The sequence below is a fragment of the Bos mutus genome, chromosome 13 (genome assembly GCF_027580195.1).
Source record: "Bos mutus isolate GX-2022 chromosome 13, NWIPB_WYAK_1.1, whole genome shotgun sequence".
Taxonomy (NCBI): domain Eukaryota; kingdom Metazoa; phylum Chordata; class Mammalia; order Artiodactyla; family Bovidae; genus Bos; species Bos mutus.
Genome location: NC_091629.1, coordinates 75,325,535 through 75,346,286, shown reverse-complemented (window position 1 = coordinate 75,346,286; position 20,752 = coordinate 75,325,535). Strand labels below are relative to the sequence as shown.

The following is a 20,752-nucleotide window of genomic DNA, read 5'->3' as shown; positions in this document are numbered from 1 at the left end:
TGTTAGAAAGTGTTCTAGTTTCATTCTTTTACAAGTGGTTGACTAGTTTTCCCAGAACCACTTGTTAAAGAGATTGTCTTGCATCTCTAACTGCCCCCAAACACTCCACTTAGGCAAGCAGACAGCACCCCAACTCCGCAGGTTCCATGCACACTCACTGTCTCCTCCCATGCACAGATCTCCTTCTGTTCCCCTCTTCCTCTTATCCATATTCCAGTAACATTCCTCCCCGGTACTGTCATGATCTCTCCCTTGACCTTATACCTAGCCAGTTATGAAATTTTATCAGATCTATTTCCTGAGGCTCTCAGCCCCTTTTGCTAGAGTCTGGACAAGGAAGGAAGGAAGGAATCCCCTTACATATCCCTATGTTGTGGAAAGAACCAGGAGGTGGATCTTAACTGGGTTGGCAGGTCACCAAGAATGCTGGAGATGGATGCAGTTCAAAGGTCATACAGAGAACAGAACCCAGGAAGGGAGCCAAAGATTGGCACTGGCCATCATCAGACCTAGGACTGGTGTGAGGACACAGAGGGAGGTCACGATCTCAGGAGCAGGGATGGAGTCTGGCTCATTCATCTAGGAATTCCTAGAACCTGGCATGTTGCTGGTTCACAGAAGACATCCAATTAGTGCCCTGTGCTCCCAATGCAAGGCGTTGGTTATTTCCTTCACCTTCCATTCCAGCCCTCATGTTAAGCAATGCTCTCTCACTTTCATTATTTTAAACCATCAGGTAGCACTTGGGGGAGATATTAGACAAAAGCAACATCCAATAACATTAGTTTGGGTTGTCGAGAGAAGACACTATTGCCAAAACTCGGCTTCTAATCACCAGTGTTAAATAGAAATGCAGAGACAGAGTTTGGGGTGAAGTAGAAAAGGATAGTATTATTGCTTTGCCAGGCAAAGGGGCCACAGTGGGCTTCCAAACTGAGTGTCCCACCCTGGAGGGTATAATGAGGACTCACAGTGTTTAAGGGGCAGGGCACGGTCAGGTCATGGGCATTCTTCTGATTGGCTGTGGTGAGGTTGTCAGCATCATCAACCTTCTGGTTCCAACCAGTCTGGGGTCTACATGCTGATGAGCAGCCTGCAGCTCACTTCTCCCATCTGACAGGGGTGTTCAGTATCTGCAAAACAGCTCAAAGGACAAGGCTCAGAATATTATCTATAGTATTCAGGAAAAGCTAAAGGTCCCTGAATTTATTGAATGGCTAAAGTATTATTATTTTGTTTTGCTTGACTATTTTCCTTTCTTTCTTCATTTTCTCCCTTCTCTGATTAAATTTACTCTTTGACTTTAGTTTTTCTACAGACAAAAGGCAGGGGAGGACATGGGTGGAGGTCTATTCTGAGAAGGCTTCATAGGGTCCTGCTCAATTACAACACTGGTGTAATGGATAAATAAGGAGTCAACCATTTTAATAAGATTTAGTAAGATTTTGTGGGCTTTTGACTGAACAATGCAAGTGTAAAATATCATTACAAAAAGGCTTTTCAAAAATTACTTTAAAACCAAATAATGTAAATAAAAAATATTCACCTATCAGGTAGACTTTTTGGTTGTCAGGACTAATTCCAAAAATACATGCAACTCCAACAGTATACAGGAAATAAAGGCATATAGTGTAGAACCCGGTGTTGGTGGAGTCAAATGGTGCTTACACTATGACAGTAACGAAGACATTATTTCAAATTAGCATGATTTTTACATAATTTGCTGTTTTTCAGTTGCCCAATCATGTCTGACTCTTTGCGTCCCCATGGACTGCACCATGCCAGGACTCTCTGTCCCACACCATCTCCCAAAGTTTGTCCAAGTTCACGTCCATTGCATCAGGAATGTCATCCAGCCATCTCATCCTCTGATGCCCTCTTCTCCTTCTGCCCTCAATCCTTCCAAGCATCAGAGACTTTTCCAATGAGTCAGCTGTTCACATCAAATGACCAAAACACTGGAATTTCAGCTTTAGCATCAGTCCTTCCAATGAATAGTCAGGGTTTTGTTTCCCTTAATATTGACTGGTTGGATCTCATTACTGTCCAAGGGACTCTCAGGAGTCTTCTCCAGCACCACAGTGCAAAAGCACCAATTCTTTGGTGCTCCACCTTCTTTACAGTCCAACTCTCACATCCGTACATGACCACTGGGAAAACCATAGCCTTGACTATACAGACATTTGTCAGAAGAGTATTGTCTCTGCTTTCCAACACACTGTCTAGGTTTATCATAGCTTTCCTCCCAAGAGGCAAATGTAGTCTGATTCCAGGGCTACAGTCACCATACACAGTGATTTTAGAGCCCAAGAAGAAAGCCTGCTTCCACCTCTTCTCCCTCTATTTGCCATGAAGTGGTGGTACTGGGTGCCCTGATCCTCGTTTGCTTTTGCTTTTTAACGTTTAGCTTTAAGCCAGCTCTTTCACCCTCATCAAGAGGCTCTTTAGTTCCTCTTTGCTTTCTGCCATTAGAGTGGTACCATCCACATATCTGAGTTTGTTGTTGTTTCTCCCACTTATCTTGATTCCAGCTTGTAACTCATCCAGCCTGGCATTTCCCTTGATGTACTCAGCATATAGATTAAGCAAACTGGGTGACAGCAGACAGCCCCGTCGTATTCCTTTCTCAATTTTGAACCAATTGGTTGTTCCATACAGGGTTCTAACTGTCACTTCTTAACCCACATACAGGTTTCTCAGGAGACAGGTAAGATGGTCTGGTATTCCCATCTCTCTAAGAGCTTTCCACAGTTTATTGTGATCCACACCATCAAAGGCTTTGGCATAGTCAATGAAACAGAGGTCCATGTTTTTCTGGAATTCCCTAACTGTCTCTATGATCCAGCAAATGTTGGCAATTTGATCTCTGGTTCCTCTTCCTTTTCTAAATCCAGTTTGGACGTCTGGAAGTTCTTGGTTTGCATAATGCTGAAGCCTAGCATGCAAGTTTTTAAGCATGACCTTACTAGTATGGGAGATGAGTGCAATTGTCTGATGGTTAGCACACTCTTTAGTACCACCCTCTTGGGAATTGGGATAAGGATTGACCTTGTCCAGTCCTGTGTCCACTGCTCAGTCTTCCAGATTTGCTGACATATTGAATGCAACACCTTGATGGCATCATCCTTTAGGGTTTTGAATAGTTCTACTGGAATTCTGTCACATCCACTAGCTTTATTAACAGCAGTGCTTCCTAAGGCCCACTTGACTTTGCTCTCAGAATGTCTGGCTCTGGGTGGCTGACCACACCACCATAGACATAGGCCTTTTTTATACAGTTCTTCCATGTATTCTTTCCCTCTCGTCTTGATCTCTTCAGCATCTACTAGGGCTTTACTGTTCATGTCCTTTATAGTGCCCATCTTTAGGCAAAATGTTCCCTTAATAGCTCCAATTTTCCTGAAGAGATCTCTAGTTTTTCCCCTTCTGTTGTTTTATTCTCGTTTTATACCTCGTTCACTGAAGAAGGCCTTCTTGTCTCTCCAAGCTCTTCTTTGGAAATCTGCTTTTCGTTTGATGTAACTTTCACTTTCTCCCTTGCTTTTCACTTCTCTTCTTTCTTTAACTGTTTGTAAGGGCTTCTCAGATAACCACTTTGCCTTCTTGTTTTTCTTTTTCTTTGGGATGGTTTTGTTCACTGCCTCCTGTACAATGTTACAGGCCTCTATCCACCGTTCTTCAGGCACACTGAAGAATTAACCCCTTGAATCTATTCATTACCTCCACTGCATATTCATAGGAATTTGATTTAAGTTGTACATGGCTGCCCTAGTAGTTTTCCCTGCTTTCTTTAGTTTAAGCATTAATTTTGCTATAAGACGCTGATGATCTGAGCCACAGTTAGCTCCAGGTCTTGTTTTTGCTGACTGTATATGCTTCTCCATCTTTGGCTACAAAGAATGTAATCAATTTGATTTCAGTATTGGCCATTTGGTGATGTCCACGTGTAAAGTCATCTCTTGGATTGTTGAAAAAGGTTATTTGCTATAACTGATGCTTTCTCTTTGCAGAATTCAGTTAGCCTTTGCCCTGCTTCATTTTTGTCCTCCAAGGCCAAACTTGCCTGTTACTCCAGATATCTCTTGACTTCCTACTTTTGTATTCCAATCCCCAATGATGAATAGAACATCTTTTGGGGTGTTAGTTCTAGGAGGTCTTCTAGGTCTTCATAGAACTGATCAACTTCAGCTTCTTCAGCATTTGTGGTAGGGGCATAGACTTGGATTACTGTGATGTTGAATGGCTTGTGATGTTGAAATGAAAAGAGATCATTCTGCAATTTTTGAGGCTGCACCCAAGTACTACATTTCTGACTCTTTTGTTAATTTATGGAGGCGATTTCATTTCTTCTATGGGACTCTTGACCACAGTAGTAGACATAAGGTTCATCTGAATTAAATTTGCCCATTCCTGTCCATTTTAGTTTACTGATTCCTAAAGATGTCTGTGTTTATTCTTACCATCTCCTGCTTGACCACATTCAATGTTCCTTGACTCATGGACCTAAAATTCCAGGTTCCTATGCAACACTGTTCTTTGCAGCATCAGATTTTACTTTTATCACCAGACACATCCACAACTGAGCATCATTTCCACTTTGGCCCAGCCACTTCATTCTTTCTGGAGCTGTTAGTAGCTCTCCTCCATTCTTCCCCAGCACCGTATTGGACACATTCAGACCTGGAGGATTCATCTTTGGTGTCCTATCTTTTTGTCCTTTTATACGACTCATGAGGCTCTCACAGCAAGTATACTGGGATGGTTTGCCATTCCCTCCTCTACTGGATCATGTTTCATCAGAACTCTCTGCTATGACCCATCCATCTTGGGTGGCCATACATGGCATGGTGGTACATGGCATCTTACATAATGCGTCAATCTAAATATACATGTGTAGGCTAAATTAGTATATTAAGTGTTAGTAGGCACTTTACAGTTTCCTGTAAATCACTAAAAGTGATCAAAACACTTGTTATGGGTCATCTCATTTGGAAATGGAGAATCTGAGGATTGCATTATCTATGTTAAAAAGGGAACCCTCTTACACTGTTGGTGGGAATGCAAACTAGTACAGCCACTATGGAGAACAGTGTGGAGATTCCTTAAAAAACTGGAAATAGAACTGCCATACGACCCAGCAATCCCACTGCTGGGCATACACACTGAGGAAACCAGAATTAAAAGAGACACGTGTACCCCAATGTTCATCGCAGCACTGTTTATAATAGCCAGGACATGGAAGCAACCTAGATGTCCATCAGCAGATGAATGGATAAGAAAGCTGTGGTACATATACACAATGGAGTATTACTCAGCCATTAAAAAGAATATATTTGAATCAGGAGTAGGACGGGAGAACACTTTCTCCCCACAAATTCATCAAAAGAGCATTTAAACGTCGAGTAAATTCCATTAAAACAACTTCTGAATGCCGCAGAGGACATCAGGCACCCAGAAAAGCAACCCAACTCTTCGAAAGGAGGTAGGAAAAAATATTAAAAACAAAAAAAAGAGACAAAGAGGGAGGGACGGAGTTCCGTCCCGGAAGGGAATCTTAAAAGAGAGAAGTTTCCAAACATCAGGAAACCTTCACTGCCGAATCTGTGCCGAGCTTTGGAAGCACAGAGGGCAACATAACAGGGAGAAAAAATAAATAAACAATTTAAAACTCGCAGATTGCGAGCCCTACAGTAACTCCCAGCAGAGAAGCAGCGCAGACGCCTGCATCCGCCATTAGCAAACCGGGCTGGGCAGGGAGGCGCGCGCGTGGCTGCATCACTGAGAGTAAGAATCTGGCCTGAATACCCTGAGCGCTATCTGAGCGAAATAATTTGGGCTAGCAAACCAGACTGTGGGATACCTACCACGCGAAAAGCCAGCCCTAACCTAAGACCGCCAGGCCCACGCACGAAACAAAGGACTGAACAGAGATAGCCGGGCTGCAGACCTTCCCTCCGTGACAGGCAGCCAGAGCCGAAGGGGGCAATCGCAGCCCCAGAGAGACATTATCTATAAAATTGTAAGCAGGCTTCTTTGCTAACTAAAACTTCTTGGGGGTCTGGACGGTCAACATCTGCCTGAGAAGGTGCGCCGGTTTTACATCCAGATAACCGAGTGGCGGGGAGGCGATAAGTCGCAGCATTGGCACTCGCCTGGGAAGAGCAAATTGGCGCCGGACCTGGGAAGAGCACAAAACGCAGGCCCAACTGAGTCTGCGCCTCTGAGGACTACCCGAGTGCCTGAACCTGAGCGGCTTGGACCTGGGAGGTGCATGCAGCCCAGGGCCAGCCTCGGATTGTTCCCGGCGGAACAACCTAGAGTCCGAGCAGTGTGGACAGGGAGGCTAAACGCGCCGTGAGCGGGGGCAGACCCAGGGTGGCTGAGGCACTGCGAGCCCACGCCAGTGTTATTTGTTTGCATCCCTCCCTCCCTCCCTCCCCAGCGACTGAACAAGTAAGCCTAAAAAAAAAAAAAAAAGTGTCCTCCACCGTGCCCTTTGAGTCAGGGCGGAAACCAGATACTGAAGAGACTAGCAAACAGAAGAAGATATAACAGAGGGAAACGCCTTGGAAGCTACAGGCAATAGATCAAAACCCTGTGGTTACTACGGACTACATAGGAAGGGGCCTATAGATCTTGAGAAATATAAATCTGACCAAGGAACTAGCCAAAAATGAACTGAACCCACAACACCCACAAAAAAAAAAAAAAAAAAGTCCTAGATATATTTTTATTATTTTTACGATCATTCTTTCTTTTTTTTTTTTTTAACTAAAAAAAAAAATTTAAGTCCTCTATTGTTCCTTTAATTTTCACTTTTATAACCTATTACTTTGCAAAAAAAAAAAAAAAAAAAAATACCCTATTTTTTTCTTCTTCAGCAAACTTCATATATATATATTTTATAATTTTTTGACCTTGGTTTTTTTTTTGTTGTTGTTTTTGTTTTTTTCTTCTTTTCTTTAACATTGTATTTTTGAAATTCCAAACTCTACTCTAGATTTTTAATTTTCGCTTTTTGGTATATGTTATCAATTTTGTACCTATAGTTTTTTTTTATATAATTTCTGTGACTTTTTTTTTTTTCTTCTTCTGTTGTTTCTTTCTTCTTCTTTTTATATAACATTGTATATATGAAATTCCAAACTTTACTCTAGATTTTTAATTTATGCTTTTTGGTATTTGATATCAATTTTGTACCTGTATTTTCTTTATAATTTTTGTGACATTGTTCGTATTTGTTTGTTTGTTTTCTCTTTTATTTTTCTTCTTTTTTTTTTTTTTTTTTAACATTGTATTTTTGAAATTCCAAACTCTACTCTAGATTTTTAATTTTTGCTTTCTGGTATTAGTTATCAATTTTGTACCTGTACTTTCTTTATAATTTTCACTGACCTTGTTTGTTTTTGTTTGTCTGTTTTTTCTCTTTTCTTTTCTTCTTCTTTTCTTTAACATTGTATTTTTGAAATTCCAAACTCTACTCTAGATTTTTAATTTTTTGCTTTCTGGTATTAGTTATCAATTTTGTACCTGTACTTTCTTTATAATTTTCATGACCTTGTTTGTTTTTGTTTGTTCGCTTTTTTTTCTCTTTTCCTTCCTTCTTCTTTTCTTTAACGTCGTATTTTTGAAATTCCAAACTCTACTCTAGATTTTTAATTTTTGCTTTTATGTATTTGTTACCAATTTTGTACCTTTAAGGACCCAATCTTCAGGACCCATTTTTCACTAGGGAGTGAGATTACTGGCTTGACTGCTCTCTCCCCCTTGGACCCTCCTTTTCTCCACCAGGTCGCCTGTGTCTCCTCCCCTAACCCCTCTCTACTCTACCCAACTCTGTGAATTTCTGTGTGTTCCAGACGGTGGAGAACACTTAGGAACTGATTACTGGCTGGATCTGTCTCCCTCCTTTTCATTCCCCCCTTTTATCCTTCTGGCCACCTCTGTTACCTTCCTCCTTCTTCTCTTCTCTGTATAACCCCGTGAACATCTCTGAGTGGTCCAGTTGTGGAGTGCACATAAGGAAGTGACAACTGGCTAGCCCACTCTCTCCACTATTGATTCACCTCATCTCATCTGGGTCACCTCTAACTCCCTCCTCCCTCTTCTCTTCTCCATGTAACCCTGTGAACCTCTCTGAGTGACCTCACTGTAGAGAAACTTATCATCTTTAATGTAGATGTTTTATCAATGGTGTTGTATAGAAGGAGAAGTTTTGAAACTACTGTAAAATAAGACCGATAATCGGAAGCAGGAGACTTAAGTCCAAACCCTGACTCCAGGGAACTCCTGACTCCAAGGAACATTCATTGACAGGAGCTCATCAAATGCCTCCATACCGACACTGAAACCAAGCACCACACAAGGGCCAATAAGTTCCAGGGCAAGACATACCAAGCAAATTCTCCAGCAACAAAGGAACACAGCCCTGAGCTTCAAGATACAGGCTGCCCAAAGTCACCCCAAAACTATAGACATCTCATAACTCATTACTGGACATTTCATTGCACTCCAGAGAGAAGAAATACAGCTCCACCCACCAGAACACCGACACAAGCTTCCCTAACCAGGAAACCTTGACAAGCCACCTGTACAAACCCACACACAGTGAGGAAACGCCACAATAAAGAGAACTCCACAAACTGCCAGAATACAGAAAGGACACCCCAAACTCAGCAATTTAAACAAGATGAAGAGACAGAGGAATACTCAGCAGATAAAGGAACAGGATAAATGCCCACCAAACCAAACAAAAGAGGAAGAGATAGGGAATCTACCTGATAAAGAATTCAATAATGATAGTGAAATTGATCCAAAATCTTGAAACTAAAATGGAATCACAGATAAATAGCCTGGAGACAAGGATTGAGAAGATGCAAGAAAGGTTTAACAAGGACCTAGAAGAAATAAAAAAGAGTCAATATATAATGAATAATGCAATAAGTGAAATTAAAAACACTCTGGAGGCAACAAATAGTAGAATAACAGAGGCAGAAGACAGGATTAGTGAATTAGAAGATAGAATGGTAGAAATAAATGAATCAGAGAGGATAAAAAGAAAAACGAATTAAAAGAAATGAGGACAATCTCAGAGACCTCCAGGACAATATTAAACGCTACAACATTCAATCATAGGGGTTCCAGAAGAAGAAGACAAAAAGAAAGACCATGAGAAAATACTTGAGGAGATAATAGTGGAAAACTTCCCAAAATGGGGAAGGAAATAATCACCCAAGTCCAAGAAACCCAGAGAGTACCAAACAGGATAAAACCCAAGGAGAAACACCCCAAGACACATATTAATCAAATTAACAAAGATCAAACACAAAGAACAAATATTAAAAGCAGCAAGGGAAAACAACAAATAACACACAAGGGAATTCCCATAAGGATAACAGCTGATCTTTCAATAGAAACTCTTCAAGCCAGGAGGGAATGGCAAGACATACTTAAAATGATGAAAGAAAATAACCTACAGCCCAGATTATTGTACCCAGCAAGGATCTCATTCAAGTATGAAGGAGAAATCAAAAGCTTTTCAGACAAGCAAAAGCTGAGAGAATTCTGCACCACCAAACCAGCTCTCCAACAAATACTAAAGGATATTCTCTAGACAGGAAACACAAAAACGGTGTATAAACTCAACCCAAAACAATAAAGTAAATGGCAACGGAACATACTTATCAGTAATTACCTTAAATGTAAATGGGTTGAATGCCCCAAACCAAAAGACAAAGACTGGCTGAATGGATACAAAAACAAGACCCTGCATATGTTGTCTACAAGAGACCCACCTCAAAACAGGGGACACATACAGACTGAAAGTGAAGGGCTGGAAAAGATTTTCCATGCAAATAGGGACCAAAAGAAAGCAGGAGTAGCAATACTCATATCAGATAAAATAGACTTTAAAACAAAGGCTGTGAAAAGAGACAAAGAAGGTCACTACATAATGATCAAAGGATCAATCCAAGAAGAAGATATAACAATTATAAATATATATGCACCCAACACGGGAGCACCACAGTACGTAAGACAAATGCTAACAAGTATGAAAGGAGAAATTAACAATAACACAATAATAGTGGGAGACTTTAATACCCCACTTACACCTATGGATAGATCAACTAAACAGAAAATTAACAAGGAAACACAAACTTTAAACGATACAATAGACCAGTTAGACCTAATTGATATCTATAGGTCATTTCATCCCAAAACAATGAATTTCACCTTTTTCTCAAGCGCACATGGAACCTTCTCCAGGATAGATCACATGCTGGGCCATAAAGCTAGCCTTGGTAAATTCAAAAAATAGAAATCATTCCAAGCATTTTTTCTGACCACAATGCAGTAAGATTAGATCTCAATTACAGGAGAAAAACTATTAAAAATTCCAACATATGGAGGCTGAACAACACGCTGCTGAATAACCAACAAATCACAGAAGAAATCAAAAAGAAATCAAAATTTGCATAGAAACGAATGAAAATGAAAACACAACAACCCAAAACCTGTGGGACACGGTAAAAGAAGTCCTAAGGGGAAAGTTCATAGCAATACAGGCACACCTCAAGAAACAAGAAAAAGTCAAATAAATAACCTAACTCTACACCTAAAGCAACTAGAAAAGGAAGAAATGAAGAACCCCAGGGTTAGTAGAAGGAAAGAAATCTTAAAAATTAGAGCAAAATAAATGCAAAAGAAACAAAAGAGACCATAGCAAAATCAACAAAACTAAAAGCTGGTTCTTTGAAAGGATAAATAAAATTGACAAACCATTAGCCAGACTCATCAAGAAACAAAGGGAGAAAAATCAAATCAACAAAATTAGAAACGAAAATGGAGAGATCACAACAGACAACACAGAAATACAAAGGATCATAAGAGACTACTATCAACAATTATATGCCAATAAAATGGACAACGTGGAAGAAATGGACAAATTCTTAGAAAAGTACAACTTTCCAAAACTGGACCAGGAAGAAATAGAAAATCTTAACAGACCCATCACAAGCATGGAAATTGAAACTGTAATCAAAAATCTTCCAGCAAACAAAAGCCAGACGGCTTCACAGCTGAATTCTACCAAAAATTTAGAGAAGAGCTGACACCTATCCTGGTCAAACTCTTCCAGAAAATTGCAGAGGAAGGTAAACTTCCAAACTCATTCTATGAGGCCACCATCACCCTAATACCAAAACCTGACAAAGATCCCACAAAAAAAGAAAACTACAGGCCAATATCACTGATGAACATAGATGCAAAAATCCTTAACAAAATTCTAGCAATCAGAATCCAACAACACATTAAAAAGATCATACACCATGATCAAGTGGGCTTTATCCCAGGGATGCAAGGATTCTTCAATATCCGCAAATCAATCAATGTAATACACCACATTAACAAATTGAAAAATAAAACCATATGATTATCTCAATAGATGCAGAGAAAGCCTTTGACAAAATTCAACATCCATTTATGATAAAAACTCTCCAGAAAGCAGGAATAGAAGGAACATACCTCAACATAATAAAAGCTATATATGACAAACCCACAGCAAACATTATCCTCAATGGTGAAAATTGAAAGCATTTCCTCTAAAGTCAGGAACAAGACAAGGGTGCCCACTTTCACCATTACTATTCAACATAGTTTTGGAAGTTTTGGCCACAGCAATCAGAGCAGAAAAAAGAAATAAAAGGAATCCAAATTGGAAAAGAAGAAGTAAAACTCTCACTATTTGCAGATGACATGATCCTCTACATAGAAAACCCTAAAGAATCCACCAGAAAATTACTAGAAATAATCAATGACTACAGTAAAGTTGCAGGATATAAAATCAACACACAGAAATCCCTTGCATTCCTATACACTAATAATGAGAAAACAGAAAGAGAAATTAAGGAAACAATTCCATTCACCATTGCAACGGAAAGAATAAAATACTTAGGAATATATCTACCTAAAGAAACTAAAGACCTATATATAGAAAACTATAAAACACTGGTGAAAGAAATCAAAGAGGACACTAATAGATGGAGAAATATACCATGTTCATGGATTGGAAGAATCAATATAGTGAAAATGAGTATACTACCCAAAGCAATTTATAGATTCAACGCAATCCCTATCAAGCTACCAACAGTATTCTTCACAGAGCTAGAACAAATAATTTCACAATTTGTATGGAAATACAAAAACCCTCGAATAGCCAAAGCGATCTTGAGAAAGAAGAATGGAACTGGAGGAATCAACCTACCTGACTTCAGGCTCTACTACAAAGCCACAGTTATCAAGACAGTATGGTACTGGCACAAAGACAGAAATATTGATCAATGGAATAAAATAGAAAGCCCAGAGATAAATCCACGCACATATGGACACCTTATCTTCGACAAAGGAGGCAAGAATATACAATGGATTAAAGACAATCTTTTAACAAGTGGTGCTGGGAAATCTGGTCAACCACTTGTAAAAGAATGAAACTGGACCACTTTCTAACACCATACACAAAAATAAACTCAAAATGGATTAAAGATCTAAACGTAAGACCAGAAACTATAAAACTCCTAGAGGAGAACATAGGCAAAACACTCTCCGACATACATCACAGCAGGATCCTCTATGACCCACCTCCCAGAATATTGGAAATAAAAGCAAAATAAACAAATGGGACCTAATTAACCTTAAAAGCTTCTGCACATCAAAGGAAACTATTAGCAAGGTGAAAAGACAGCCTTCAGAATGGGAGAAAATAATAGCAAATGAAGCAACCGACAAACAACTAATCTCAAAATATACAAGCAACTCCTACAGCTCAACTCCAGAAAAATAAACGACCCAATCAAAAATGGGCCAAAGAACTAAATAGACATTTCTCCAAAAAAGACATACAGATGGCTAACAAACACATGAAAAGATGCTCAACATCACTCATTATCAGAGAAATGCAAATCAAAACCACTATGAGGTACCATTTCACACCAGTCAGAATGGCTATGATCCAAAAAGTCTACAAATAATAAATGCTGGAGAGGGTGTGAGAAAAGGGAACCCTTTTACACTGTTGGTGGAATGCAAACTAGTACAGCCACTATGGAGAACAGTGTGGAGATTCCTTAAAAACTGGAAATAGAACTGCCTTATGATCCAGCAACCCCACTGCTGGGCATACACACTGAGGAAACCAGAAGGGAAAGAGACACGTGTACCCCAAATGTTCATCGCAGCACTGTTTATAATAGCCAAGACATGGAAGCAACCTAGATGTCCATCAGCAGATGAATGGATAAGAAAGCTGTGGTATATATACACAATGGAGTATTACTCAGCCATTAAAAAGAATACATTTGAATCAGTTCTAATGAGGTGGATGAAACTGGAGCCTATTATACAGAGTGAAGTAAGCCAGAAGGAAAAAACATAAATACAGTATACTAACGCATATATATATGGAATTTAGAAAGATGGTAAATAATAACCCGTGTACGAGACAGCAAAAGAGACACTGATGTATAGAACAGTCTTATGGACTCTGTGGGAGAGGGAGAGGGTGGGAAGATTTGGGAGAATGGCAATGAAACATGTAAAATATCATGTAGGAAACGAGTTGCCAGTCCAGGTTCGATGCATGATGCTGGATGCTTGGGGCTGGTGCACTGGGACGGCCCAGAGGGATGGTATGGGGAGGGAGGAGGGAGGAGGGTTCCGGATGGGGAACACATGTATACCTGTGGCGGATTCATTTTGATATTTGGCAAAACTAATACAATTATGTAAAGTTTAAAAATAAAATAAAATTAGAGAAAAAAAAAAAGAAAGATGGTAATGATAACCCTGTATACAAGACAGCAAAAGAGACAAAGATGTATGGAACAGTCTTTTGGACTCTGTGGGAGAGGGAGGGGGAGATGATTTGGGAGAATGGCATTGAAACATGTATAATATCATATAAGACATGAATCGCCAGTCCAGGTTTGATGCAGGATACAGGATGCTTGGGGCTGGTGCACTGGGATGACCCAGAGGGATGGTATGGGGAGGGAGGTGGGAGGGGGGTTCAGGATTGGGAACACTTGTACAGCCATGGCGGATTCATGTTGATGTATGGCAAAACCAATACAATATTGTAAAGTAATTAGCCTCTAATTAAAATAAATAAATTTAAAAATTAAAAAAATGAATGAATGCGTAAATATTTATTAATTAGTAACACTAGGAATACTTTATTCACTAATGCATTGAGCAAAAATTAAGCTACTATATGCAAATTAGTTAACCAGAAACAAAAATGCTTTGATATTTAAATATAGGACAGAAATGGTATGGACCTAACAGAAGCAGAAGATATTAAGAAAAGGTGGCAAGAACAAGCAGAAGAACTATACGAAAAAAGATCTTAATGACCCAGATAATGACAATGGTGTGATCACTCACCTAGAACTAGACATCCTGGGGTGCAAAGTCAAGTGGGCCTTAGGAAGCATCACTACAAACGAAACTAGTGGAGGTGATGAAATTCCAGCTGAGCTCTTTCAAATCCTAAAAGATGATGCTGTGAACATGCCACACTCAATATGCCAGCAAATTTGGAAAACTCAGCAGTGGCCACAGAACTGGAAAAGGTCAGTTTTCATTCCAATCCCAAAGAAAGGCAAATACCAAAGAATGTTCAAACTACCGCACAATTGCACTCATCTCACACGCTAGCAAAGTAATGCTCAAAATTCTCCAAGCTAGCCTTCAACAGTATGTGAACTGAGAACTTCCAGGTGTTCAAACTGGACTTAGAAAAGGCAGAGGAATCAGAGATCAAATTGCCAACATCTGTTGGATCATAGAAAAAGCAAAAGAGTTCCAGAAAAACATCTACTTCAGCTTTATTGACTATGCCAAAACCTTTGGGAGTCACAACAAACTGTGGAAAATTCTTAAAGAGATGGGACTACCAGAGTACCTTACTTTTCTCTTGAGAAATCTGCATGCAGGTCAAGAAGCAACAGTTAGAATGGGACATGGAACAACGGACTGGCTCCAAATTGGGAAAGGAGTATGTCAAGGCTGTATATTGTCACCCTATTTATTTAACTTATATGCAGAGTACATCATGAGAAATGCCAAGTGGAATGAAGCACAAGATAGAATGTAGATGGCTGGGAGAAATATCAATAACCTCAGATATGCAGATGACACCACCCTGGTGTGCTGCAGTCCATGGGGTTGCGAAGAGTCGGACATGACTGAGCAACTGAACTGGACTGGACTGCACAGATATTTAAAGTCTACTTACCAGTGACATTTGCTGCGTGTCGTTCAGTCACTAAGTGGTGTCTGACTCTTTTGCTACCCCATGGACTGTAGCCCACCAGGCTCCTCTGTCCATGGGATTTCCCAGGCAAGAATACTGGAGTGGGCTGTCATTTCCTTCTCCAGAGTATCTTCCCAATCCAGTATCAAACCTGCAGCTCCTGCATTTCAAGTAGATTTTTTTTACTGCTGAGTCACTAGAGAAATATTTTCATTAACATTTTACTAAGAAAAATTTCAAGCATGCAGAAAAGTGAAAAAAATTATATAACAATCTCCAATATAGTCTCTAATGCATCTAGATTCAGAATTCTCCCAAAATTGCTTTATGTATATATTTAATTTTTGATGAACCATTTGAAAGAAAATGGTTATAACATTTCACCCTCCTTAAGCCTTCAGCATGCATTGACAAATATTAAAACATCCTCTCACACAACTATACAACTACCATCACTCCTAACAAAAATAACAAATCCTCAAAAATATACATTTCCTGTCCACATTTGGGTTTCCACAGTTGTTTAAAATATGTGTTTTTACCATTTTTTTTTACAATAAAAGAGGATCTAGTGGAAAAACATACAGTACACTTGAGTCTCTTAAGTCCCCTCTCCTACCCTTCATTCTTTTTTCCCCAGCTTGACTGAGGTGTAGTTAATAAATAATAATTTATGTATTTGAGGTATACAATGTTATTTGATATATGTATACATTATTAAATTATCACCACAATCAAGCTAATTAACATACCTGTCATCTCACCTAGCTAAGCATGTGAGTGTATGTGTGTGTGAGATGAGAACACTTTAGATCTACTGTCTTAGCAAATTCAAGTATGCTATACACTATTACTCCCTCTAGGTACCATACTGTACATTGGTCCCCAGAATTTCTTCATCTTATAACTGAAGACTTGCGCCTTTGGACCAACATCTTACCATTTTTCCCACCCATGGTCTGGAAGCCACCAGTTTACTGTCTACTTCTGTGAGCTCAACTTTTTTGATTCCACATATAAGTAAGATTATGCAGCATTTGTCTTCCTGAGTCTGGCTTATTTCACTCAGTATAATATATATATATAGTTTCATCTACATTGTCATAAATGACAGAATTGTCTTGTGTGTGTGTCTGAATGATACTTAGCGTGTGTGTATACACAAGCTACATTCTCCTCATTCATTCATGCTTTGATCAACAGATTGTTTCTATATCTTGGCTCTTGTGAATAATATAAATATCTCTTCAATATACTGATTTGATTTCCTAGGAATATGCGCCCAGAAGTGCGATAGCTGGATCATGTGGTAATTCTTTTAATTTTTGGAGGAAACCCCACACTGTTTTCCATAATGATTGTACTAATTTACATTCTCACCAGCCGTGTACAAAGGTTCCCCTTTCTCCACATCCTTATCAACACTTGCTACCTCTCTCTCTTTTATTTTGTAATAACAACCCTGTTAGAACATGTCAGGTGATATCCCTTTGTGATTTTGGTTTACATTCCCAGATGATTAGTGATGTCGAACACATTTTCATGTAACTGTTAGCTGTTTGGATGTCTTCTTTGTCTATTCACGTCCTCTTCCCATTTTTAATTGAATTGCTTGGTTTTTTGACTTGTATGAGTTCCTTATTATTATCAACCCCTTATCAGATATGTGGTTTGCAAATATTCTCTCTCATTCTGTAGGTTGACTTTTCATTTTGTTGATCATTTCTTTTGCTGAGCAGAAGTCTTTGGCTTCATGTAGTCCCACTTGTTTATGTTTTGCTTTTAAAAACCAAGTCATGGGACTTCCCTGGTGGTCCGGTGGATAAGAATCTGCCTTGCAGTACAGGGGATGCAGGTTTGATCCCTGGTCTGGGAACTAAGACCCCGCATGCTGTGGAGCAACTAAGCTTGAGCTCCACAAGTGCACCACAGTGAAAGATCCTGCAAGTAAACAAATAAAAATTGAAAAAAAAAATAAAATCAAACACAAGTCAGTTGTCATATAGAAAGTCCCATGTTGTGGATTATCTGATTGTCTCCTCATGAAGTTATTTACCTGATATTTCTTGTAAAATGGAATTTAGATATTAGAGTTTCGCTAAATTCAGCTTAAATATGTCGTCAGTGTATTGAACATTACATCATGATAAGAGTATAGAGTGGTGAGTTGTCCTAACATCTCTGATGGAATTGGATTCCCTGATTAAGGTTGTAATCCCAGGTTTGTGATTAAGGAGTAATTTACAGAGTGATACTTTGGTATCTTGCAAAAACCCTATTCCTCATTCATTTTTCACTTAACGGATTTAGAATCTGTTGATAATTTTTGCCTGAATCAATTATTTCTTTAAGAGTTGTGGAATAAAACGTACACTGCTGATTACCTTCTTCAGTGATCAACTTCCAATTTTCTCCAAGTATTTTCTTTATCTTAAATGTGCTCTTTGACATGTAAAAGATTGAAAGTTCAAAATTTTCAGTGTTGTAGTTCATTGTAGTGGAAGAGTGCTCATTTTCCATTTCCATTTGTCTTTTCAGCAAAACGGAAATTCAAATTTTTACAGGCCAATTGTGGAATCCTTTGAGGAAGCACCTCTTCATGTTATGGTTTTCACTTACTTGGGATATGGAATCGGAACGCTATTTGGCTATCTCAGGGACTTTCTGAGGAACTCGGGAATAGAAAAATGCAACGCAGCCGTGGAGAGAGAAGAACAAAAGGTACGCATGAGCAGCTCCCTGAGTCTTTGTCAATGTCAATTCTTCTCTGAAGTGTGCTCGTAAGTGATAATGCATGTACGGATCCCGAAAAGAGTGATATGCTCAGCAACCACTCAAGGCAAATTCTATTGCCCTGAACCCCATAAAAGCCCCCAAAGTTACCCATGTATTCATGGACTTATTTTCTTTACAATATTTATTGAGCAATTACTAGATGCCAGGCTAAACTAAAGGTTTCCTTGTACATTATCACAAATATAATTTTTAAAACAATCCCATGAGATAGATTTCAAAATAGCATTTTAAAGGTAAAAAATCAAAATCGGAAAGTGAGGGCATGAGTGGGACTGTATTCTGATCTCCTAGTTGTGAGCTGAGTATTATTTATATTCTATACTGGACTAGGAAAGTGTTTTTGAGTGACATGAGGTCAGGGTTTCATCTAGATCAGAGTTTCTCAACTGTGGCACTATCGACATTTCGAACTGGGTAATTCTTTGATGTGGGAAGCATTGCAGGATTTTTAACAGCATCCCTGACCTTGACCTACTAGATTCAATTAGAACTCTCCCACATACTTGTGACAATAAAAAATATCTCCAGACATTGCCAAATGCCTTACAAAGTGGAATATCACCCTCAGTGTAGACCCACTGATCTGGATACTTTCAATAGTGAATGTATAAATGTCTACATCATCTCCTTTTCACATAGAGCTAACAGGACAACTTGGAAAATATTCAGAAATCTGTGAAGAGCCTGTGTCCTTTTACCATGTTTTCCAACATTGGTTCAAATGATATACAATGCCATGAATCTCTTTTTCCCTAAAACTTGCTTTAAAATATACAATTGTGGCCACAGATTATTCCACACGATGGAGCCTTGACCATATCTAAGTAAAGCATCATTGACACATGTAATAGGAGAATCTCGAATCCTATAACTTACTGACCAGTACCCATAGTAAGCTAAGCTCTTATTATAGCAACATAACCATGAACAGGTCATGTAGAACACTTATCTTGGAATTACCAAATTGGAATTAAGTTAAGCATACCTTCAAGGGAAAATCAGGCCCAGTTTGACTGTTGAACTCTCTCTTACCTTAGCAAAGACTAAGTCGTATGTTCTACTCCAAATGCATGTGTACTATGTCACTTCAGTCGTGTCGGACTCTGCGACCCCATGGACTGTTGCTAGCCAGGCTCCTCTGTCCATGGGGTTCTCCAGGCAAGAATACTGGAGTGGGTTGCCATGTCCTCCTCCAAGGGACCTTCCTGACCCAGGAATCGAACCCAAATCTCATGTCTCCTGCATTGGCAGGTGGGTTCTTTACCACTAATGCCACCTGGGAAGTCCCTATACCAAGTAATGGGGACTAATAGAGAAGAAAATATAGGTCCTTCCAGCAGAGAACTTGAAGTCTGGTATGCAAAAAAAGACTCATGAGCAAAACAAATGATAAAAAGTGATGATGGGGAGGAAGTTGATATGGAAAACAGGGATCTGTGTCCTGTGCTTCTCTTAGGAAGTTAGGAAGGCATTATGCTGGGCCTGAGTGGTGAGCAGGTATTTGCCTATTGAGCAAGGTACAAAGGAAGACAGTCTGTAAGAGGGCTGCTTGTGTCAAGCAAGTCAGATTCGTTTGGAGTGTGTATTTTGTGCCAGGCACTGTACAACAGTCTGGAAATATAGGAATAACTGAGGCAGATAATGGCTGTAGAGAGCTAACCACAAAAGAAGCAATTGCAGTGGAATTTGATAAGAGGAACCATAGAGGTAAGTAGATGACATCAAGGAGGCAAAGAATAGAAGCATTTAACCTGGACTTGGTGTTCAGTGAAGCCTGCTGGGGGGAAGAGAAACTTAAATTGACATCTAAAGACTGAAGAGTAAGTAATAAGGCAACGAGTGTGGCAAGATGAGCTGGAAGGAGTTTTCAAGGAAAGGAAATATGGTGTGAAGTGGCCCAGAGATAAGAGAATACATTGAACATGTAAGGAACCAAGGAATTCTAATGATCAGAATGTTGTGAGAGTGGGATTACGTGGGGAGAAAGATTGCTTGAGAGGCAAGCAGAGATCTTACTACAAGGGGTTTTTATAAGCCACAGACATTTGTTATAAGAACAATGGGAAGGCATTGAAGGATTTCAGGCGGAGGAATGCAGATTTGCAGATTAGAAAGATCGTGTTCACTGCAATGCGAAAAATGGATTGCAGGAGGACAACACAGGGACCAAAAAAAAGAGAAAAAAATCCAATTAAAAGGTTGAGGCAGAGTTCAGGTTGATAAAAAATCTAGATGATACCTTGGGCTGGGCCCAGGTTAGTGATAGGCCATGAGAGACAGGCCAAGAGATGCTTAAGGGTTGGAATTAGGACTACCCCACCAGAAAAAAGAATGAAATCATTCCATTCACAGTAGCATGCATGGACCTAAAATCTATCATAGTAAGTGAAGTAAGTTGGACAAATATCATAATGTAATTTATATGTGGAATTATGTAATGTACATAATGTAATTTATATGTAGAATTATGTAATGTACATAATGTAATTTATATGTAGAATCTAAACAAACAATACAAATGAACTTATTTACAAACAGAAATGGATTCACAGACATAAAAAACAAATTTATGGTTACCAAAGGGGAAATGGAGAGTGGAGGGATAGCAGAGGAGTTTGGGATTATCAGATATACACTATTGTATAT

At 39.3% G+C, this 20,752-nt stretch overlaps 1 protein-coding gene across 1 annotated transcript in view; it reads left to right on the top strand.

Annotated features, from left to right (window-relative positions):
• The window catches only part of SPTLC3 (serine palmitoyltransferase long chain base subunit 3), a 158,434-nt gene that overhangs the window by 28,229 nt on the left and 109,453 nt on the right, over positions 1 to 20,752 (top strand). Inside the window, exon 2 of the mRNA XM_014476477.2 lies at positions 17,849 to 18,031. Within this exon, the coding sequence (XP_014331963.2) occupies positions 17,849 to 18,031 (183 nt within the window). The remainder of the gene's footprint in view (positions 1 to 17,848; positions 18,032 to 20,752) is intronic.